The 7,184-nt window shown below is 55.9% G+C and overlaps 1 protein-coding gene across 5 annotated transcripts; it reads left to right on the top strand.

Annotated features, from left to right (window-relative positions):
* The first annotated feature begins 1,399 nt into the window (after positions 1-1,399).
* Positions 1,400-6,484, top strand: MYC (MYC proto-oncogene, bHLH transcription factor). Of its 5 annotated transcripts, none has more exons than XM_040979306.1 (3): positions 1,400-1,922; positions 3,611-4,385; positions 5,411-6,484. In XM_040979306.1, the coding sequence occupies exons 2-3, from the start codon at positions 3,623-3,625 to the stop codon at positions 5,971-5,973; spliced, it is 1,326 nt and encodes a 441-aa protein (XP_040835240.1). In that variant the 5' UTR covers positions 1,400-1,922; positions 3,611-3,622; the 3' UTR covers positions 5,974-6,484. The 5 variants fall into 5 exon arrangements, with proteins under 5 accessions (XP_040835240.1, XP_040835238.1, XP_040835241.1 ...); XM_040979304.1 differs by having other exon boundaries at positions 1,401-1,922; positions 3,608-4,385; XM_040979307.1 differs by lacking the exon at positions 1,400-1,922 and adding an exon at positions 3,133-3,366 and having other exon boundaries at positions 3,608-4,385.
* Positions 6,485-7,184: the final 700 nt, after the last annotated feature.

Here is a 7,184-nt window from a genome sequence, read left to right as displayed (position 1 = left end):
ATGTTTAGGGTCGGCCGGATCAAGGTGTCCACAACTTTGTAGACAGGCATAGTAGGTACGAATACACTTGCAGCACGGTATTCACGGGGGAAAGTCAGTGCACTTGAAGATTAAGACCTCCAGTGAACCTAATTGTTAATTAGTTCCAAATTCCCTTCCCCTAACAAAAGGCCACGGCACGGAAGTAGTAAGTCCTCACCTTCTATCAGAACCGACCCGTGTTTTGTGCAGGATCACAACAGCGTACTTTACAGCGTAAGAGAGAGAGGAGCGGGGTGGAAATGAATATCCGGTTTGTCGGGGAGGGAAGAGTTAATAGTTTTCCTCGCCAGGGTCTCCTCCGCCTCTCCAGGCCCCTTCCGCAAAGCTCAGACCTCCACCCTTTTTGGGTCGTCCGGTCCCTCCCTGGGACTCCTGTCTAGCGCCTTTCATTTCCCACTAATCCAGGAGCCCAATTCTGGTGTAAGCCGGCGCCACGGGGCGCACGGAGCCTAGTCTCCCCCGAAACCTGGCGAGGCGTAGGGGTGACAGCGGCAAGGAGCGGACGGGAAGACGGGCCGCAGCGCGCACTCGCCAGCACCGCACTCCTACCCTGAAAACGCAGAGATCCCCCAGAGGAGTGAGACCTGGGGGTGGGGGGCGCCGAGGAGAGGGGAGAAGGAAAGTGCCTCCCCACCCCTCCACCCCCGTGGAAGTCTATGGGAAGGGGGGTGGGGCCGTATCTGCTGCTTTGGCAGCAAATTGGGCACTCGTTCTCGGTGGAGGGCGCTTAATCCAGAGAGCTGTGCACACGTAATGCATAATGCATTACACACCCCCAATACATGCACTGGGTGTCTATCCATAACGCGCTCTCCAAGTATACGTGGCAGTGTTGCTGAGCTATTTTAATAATTCCGGGCATTATTTACCTCCCCGCAACGCTAACGTTTATCCCCACTATAACTACCACTCTGCACTCTAAGCGCATACGTAAATATCCTCACACTGCACGCTACTGATTTTTCCAACTCTGCCCAGCCTTGGAGAGGCGCTCGGCAGCCCGGGACGTGCCTGGCGAGGCCGAGGGTACGCGCTGTATCGGCTGCGCACAGGGCAGCTGCTCCCCCGCGCTGCTGTAAACACGAAGGGCAGAGGCGCACTTGATCAGATACTGCCGAGAGCGTAGGAGAGTGGGCGTGCGGCAGGGTAGCACTGTTTACATCCGAGGGCTGCAACCACCAAATCTCCTCCCCCTTCCCTCACTTCCCCACCAGTGCCCCCCTCCCGGGCTCCCAAAGCGGAGGGGAGGGGGGAGCATGAAAAAAAAATTCCCTCCAGCAAATCCCCGCCCACCGGCCCTTTATAATGCAAGGGTCTGCGCCAAGGAGGACCCCCGAGCTGCGCTCCGAGCTGCTCCGAGCTGCGCTCTGGCAGCCGCGCCCCGTTCTCCTCCAGCGGCCTCTGTTCTCCTCCTCCTCGCGAAGGGCAGGGCTCCTCCTAGGCTTGGCGGGAAAAAGAACTAAGGGGAGGGCTCCTTTGGTGCAGTATAAAAGCCGCTTTTCTGGGCTTTATCTGACTCGCTGTAGTAATTTCTGCGAGAGGCAGAGGGAGCGAGCGGGCGGGCCCGGCAGAGTAGAACAGCCAGCGCTGGGCCGAGGGGAGAAGGGAGATCCGGAGCGAGAGGGAGCTTCGCCTTCGGCCAGTACCCCAACCGCTCCGGCGACCACCACCCACCCGCGACCCCCCTCCCCGCGAGCCCTCGCCAAGTCAGCGGAACTTGGGCCACTGCGGCAGACGGTCACTTTGCACTAGGACCTACGGCGGACGGACCCGGGGTGGCTGCTCCGCCAGCGGGGGACCCTTTCCGCGGACCGTTCCTCTGAGAGGTGGTTCTCCCCGCGGTTCGGGAGCAAGATTCCGGCCGGGTCTCCGAACACCCGGTAAGCTCTCGGATCTGTTCGATTTGCTCTTTTCGGCACCGTTTTGACCCTGTCGCTAGTCGAGTACCTAAATTGGGGTGGAGTGGGGGGTGCTGCCTTTATTCCTATTCTGTGCTGGTGACACTTCTCTCTAGGTGATCACAGCAGATCGGGCCGGATCCGGGGATACAGTGACTTGTCAAGGGCGAGTGGCCGGCAGAGGGACAGGGGCGCATTCTGGAAACTAGCTTTGGGGGGCTCTGCCTTTGCGCCAGTGCTGCCGGACGCTAGCCCGGGCGCTAGGACATTCCTGCTTTATGACATGAATTGCTTTGGGGGCTTTTTAGGGGGGTGAGGGCAGGAATCTCAGCTTGGCGTGGGCAGAAAAAAAGCCCTGTGCATCCCGAGCTCTCTGGACTGTGGACTACAGATTGCCCGAGCAGGAGAACCCCGGCACCACTGACTTTTTTCCCCCTGTGTCCGGGAGGACATTTAAATTTGTGCTTTGCGCATTTGTGACAGCCGGAGACAAATACTGCGGCGCGTCCTGCCCGTCGATCCCTGCGGCGAATCCAACTCGCCCCTGCTCTTTTTAAGAAAAGTTGATTCTAAAAAAAAAAAATAATAAGAATTCTCATAGTAAAATGGGAAAGCGTGGTATCTTCTAAGTGTTAGAACTTGGTGTTAAGCAGGCGCGGGGAAGGGAGAGGGGAGGCCAGAGCAGGGATGTGTCCGATTTTCCTGGAATGGTCGACTTGGGGCGGGGGAACCAGGACAGTTCTCTGCACCCCGCCTTGTGTGCTCCGCCACCGTAGCCCGCGGGTACCCTGTGCCCCTGAGATGCTGGGGGGAAAGGTGGGGAGGAGATGGGGAGACGGCGCGAAGCCGGGGCTGCTCTGGGAACAGCTGCTACCGTCGCGGGGAGGCGCAGACGCCGGGCTCGGGGCGCAGAGGCTCTGGGCTCTGTGGCGCAGTTGCGCGGCTGTTCGGAGGGGGAGAAAGGGAGGTGCCCCTGTTTAACATTTGACAACCCCTTTTTCTTTATTGGAAGGGGGTGTTAAAGCCCGCTGCTGGGCTCGCCACCGCAGCAGGCTAGAGGAAAGAAGAAAAGCCGGCAAAGGGAGGAAGGGGGACGGGCAGGGGGTGGGGATGGAGGCGGCGGCGAGGGGCCGGGAGGGGCGGTGGCGCCGGAGGGGTAGGGGCGCGTCAAGGGCTCGAGTGGGAACGGGCGCGGCGGCGCAGTGGGGCCCCGGGCGGGAGGAGGCTGCCACCGCTCGCGCTGGGCGCCGCTCGCTTTCTCCTTCAGGTGGCGCAAAATTTTGCGCCTTCGGTTGGCAGAACGTATTCCCTACCGCCGGCTCTTAAGGAGGCCAAGGCCGATTTTCGATTTCTGGGAGGCGCGCTTCGCCCTTAGGACTCCCGGGGGCGGGGAATCTCGGCGGGCACCGTGCAGCTGGCGCACCAGGTGCGAATTGAGATCCTAGGGGGTCACCGGAAGGTGTAGGTGAAAGGATATCTTTTTTAAAGATATTACTATTTATTTCCTTGGGGGGGTCCCCTCTGCCCGGCCCCTTGGTGGGGGAAGGGGTAGCGCAGGAAGGGGAGTGGTCGGGGCTTTACTATGTATGTATGTACGTTGCTGGCTCGCGGGTTTCGGGTTCCGACGAGACCCTAACTCAAGGCTGACCCCTTGTGTACCCCCACAGCAGGCTGCCGTCAGGATGCCACTCAACGTCAGCTTCGCCACCAACAGGAACTATGACCTGGACTACGATTCTGTGCAGCCTTATTTCTACTGCGATGAAGAAGAGAACTTCTACCAGCATCAACAGCAGAGCGAGCTGCAGCCGCCGGCGCCCAGCGAGGATATCTGGAAGAAATTCGAGCTGCTGCCCACCCCGCCACGATCCCCGAGCCGCCGCTCCGGCCTCTGCTCGCCATCCTATGTTGCTGTCACATCCTTCTCCCCACGGGGAGACGACGACGGCGGCGGCGGTGGCAGCTTCTCCACCGCCGACCAGCTGGAGATGGTGACCGAACTGCTGGGGGGCGACATGGTGAACCAGAGTTTCATCTGCGACCCGGACGACGAAACCTTCATCAAGAACATCATCATCCAGGACTGCATGTGGAGCGGCTTCTCGGCCGCTGCCAAGCTCGTCTCGGAGAAGCTCGCCTCCTACCAGGCTGCGCGCAAGGACAACAGCAGCCCCAACCCTGCCCGCGGCCCCGGCGGCTGCTCCACCTCTAGCCTCTACCTGCAGGACCTGAGCGCCGCCGTCTCCGAGTGCATCGACCCCTCGGTGGTCTTCCCCTACCCGCTCAACGACAGCAGCTCTCCCAAGCCCTGCACGTCGCCGGACTCCGGCGCCTTCTCCCCGTCCTCGGACTCTCTGCTCTCCTCCACTGAGTCCTCCCCACGGGCCAGCCCCGAGCACCTGGTGCTCCATGAGGAAACACCACCCACCACCAGCAGCGACTCCGGTAAGCTAGAGGCCCCTCCGGGCCTTGTCAAGGAGCAGGAGGTTGGGTGGGTGCATGTCAGTCTGTTCACGCCGGCGGCGAATCCAAGTGGACGCTGTAGCCCATTCTCCCTGTTAAGTATCTGGAAGGAAAAATGGAGGAAATGGGCCTTCAGGTGCCAGTGACCTCCGGAACCCTGGGCTTTTAGTATGCCCGGCTTTCCAGCCCTGGGCACTCTCCGCCCTAGTTGTCTGCCCCCTCCTTTCTCTCCCACCCCTCAGGAATTTCATCTGGGATTCTAAATCTCCTGGCTTATCTTGCAACTCCCTCCACTTCTTAGCTCTCTTAAGCATTCTAATTGCCTGGGGTTGGGGAGGAGGGGCGTTTGAAGGAGCTTAGAACTCCAGGAGTGAATGAATTGCCTCTCTGCCTTCCTTAGGTCCTGAGAAGTGGTTGAAGTTTAGTGGGCTGCAGGCCCTGCAAGAATGAGGGGAGGCAGGCCAGCCTGCTGCCAGAGAGCTGGGAGCCAGTAGAAGTGTCTATTCTGAACACTTCAAAGGCTTGCCAAAACCAGACCTTCCCCCAACCCTTTGCCCATCCCCCAGGACTTGTTGGCAAAGTTGGAAGTTGTTTTTTTTTCCCCCCCACTTCCAGTAAAATGGGGAGTTGCTATCATGCACACAGCACCTGAAGGGTTCTTGGTAAAGTCCCTTAAAAATAGGAGGTGCTTGGGAAAGTGCTTGACTCTGGGTGTGTCCAAAGCCTCATTAAGTCTTAGGTAAGAATTGGCATCAATGTAATGTACTGGCGAATTGTAATTTTCTTGTCTGTACCACAACCCAGCTGTCATTGTCCTCCCATTGAAGCCTTGCTGGGGAGTGAAGGAGCAGTGAGCTGTGTGGGTTTTGGGGGTGGGGGCAGGGCCTGTGGCCTCCAGCATTCCAGTGCCTGCTATTTGCATAGCGTTCAGCGAACCAGGCCATCGGGTCATTCATTGATCCTTGGGAAACATTGCTAACCAGTGATTCCTGTTTCCTTTCTTAAAGAGGAAGAACAAGAGGATGAGGAAGAAATTGACGTCGTTTCGGTGGAAAAGAGGCAGCCCCCCACCAAAAGGTCAGAGTCAGGGTCACCTAACACCGGGGGCCACAGCAGACCTCCACACAGCCCGCTGGTCCTCAAGAGGTGCCACGTCTCCACGCATCAGCACAATTACGCGGCGCCCCCGTCCACTAGGAAGGACTACCCCGCTGCCAAGCGGGCCAAGTTGGACAGTGGCCGCGTCCTGAAGCAAATCAGCAACAACCGCAGATGCGCCAGCCCCAGGTCCTCCGACACCGAGGAGAACGACAAGAGGCGGACACACAACGTCCTGGAACGCCAGAGGAGAAACGAGCTGAAAAGGAGCTTTTTCGCCCTGCGTGACCAGATTCCGGAGTTGGAGAACAACGAAAAGGCCCCCAAGGTGGTGATCCTTAAAAAAGCCACCGCGTACATCCTGTCGGTCCAAGCAGAGGAGCAAAAGCTGCTTTCGGAAAGGGATTTGTTACGGAAACGGCGAGAACAGTTGAAACACAAACTTGAGCAGCTACGGAACTCTTGTGCATAAGCCGACCTGTAAGAGGGAGGAGCTGGATGGAATGGCACATGAATTCTTATTTGTTCCTGGGGAGGGGGGAATAAGGAAAAAGGTTCCTTCTGACAGAACTTCAGAACTTCATTCTGTATGAACTTATTTCAAATGCATGGTCAAACTGCAACCTCACAACCTCGGCTGGGTCTTTGGACTGTAAGGTTTAGCCATAATGTTAACTGCCTCAAATGGGACTTTGGGCATAAAAGAACATTTTTTTATGCTTGCCATCTTTTTTTGTTTTGTTCCTTTTAACAGATTTGTATTTAAAGAATTGTTTTTAAAAAAAAATTCTAAAAGTTTACCCAACTCTCCTGTGTACATATGGCCATTAAATGTAAATAACTTTAATAAAACGTTTATAGCAGTTATACAAGATTTCAAGCCATGTATTATAAACCACAATTTTTTTATTTAAGTACATTTTCCTTTTTAAAGTTGATTTTTTTCTATTGTTTTTAGAAAAAAATAAAATACCTGGCAAATATATAATTGAGCCAAATCTCAAGTCGTGAGGTGTCTCGTTTCTTTCCTTCGCTTTCACCTGTCTCCCGCTCATCAATCACAAAGCAGCAGTTCTGACCTGAAGAGGAAGTGCTTACCAAGATAGAGATCCTAAGAGTTTTCCTTGGTGAAGTGGGTCTGGGGGCTTTAAGATCTTTTAAGTGCTCAGGATTATAAGCTGTTTCCCAATGTGATGATAAGAGCCAGAGCTGTTGAGAAAAGGAGGCTGGTGAGAAGGTTAAAGGTAGGGAAAGAAGACACACAGGGGGTTAAAGATAGCAGTGAAGTGCACAGAGTTGCTGCTAGAACCTGAAGGAACTCCAGCCAGACCCGAGGGGTGAGGAGCCACCATTTGCTGTATGCGGCAGTTCCCAGATGCCAGGCCCTTGGCAGGGGTTATCTGTCACCTGAGCCTTAGAGGAGCCCCCAGAGCAATAGTCCTGTTAGCCCCGTTTTACTAACAAGGAAATAGAAAAGTTCAGAGGGTTATATAACTTATCTGTGGCTACCCTGATAGCAAGAAGCAGAAACCCAAGCCCTCCCCACCCACATCTGTTAAAAGCATTTAACCCTTCCCTCTAAATTCTTGGAGCATCTTGGGTCTGAAGTGCTGAAATCAGGAAGGCTCCCGATTTGGAGCCTCAAGGATAACAATAAACTCTCTACCTCCCAGGCACTCTTCA

This window comes from Ochotona curzoniae, unplaced genomic scaffold (assembly GCF_017591425.1).
Source record: "Ochotona curzoniae isolate NIBS_2020 unplaced genomic scaffold, NIBS_Ocur_1.0 contig_3190, whole genome shotgun sequence".
Classification (NCBI taxonomy): domain Eukaryota; kingdom Metazoa; phylum Chordata; class Mammalia; order Lagomorpha; family Ochotonidae; genus Ochotona; species Ochotona curzoniae.
This window is presented reverse-complemented; position numbering and strand designations above follow the sequence as displayed.

Bases quoted from the DNA above. Each gene is read 5' to 3' on its own strand.
- MYC (XM_040979303.1), top strand. From the start codon at position 3,527: ATGTATGTACGTTGCTGGCTCGCGGGTTTCGGGTTCCGACGAGACCCT. The intron at 4,386-5,410 runs GTAAGCTAGAGG...CCTTTCTTAAAG, and splicing joins CACCACCAGCAGCGACTCCG to AGGAAGAACAAGAGGATGAG.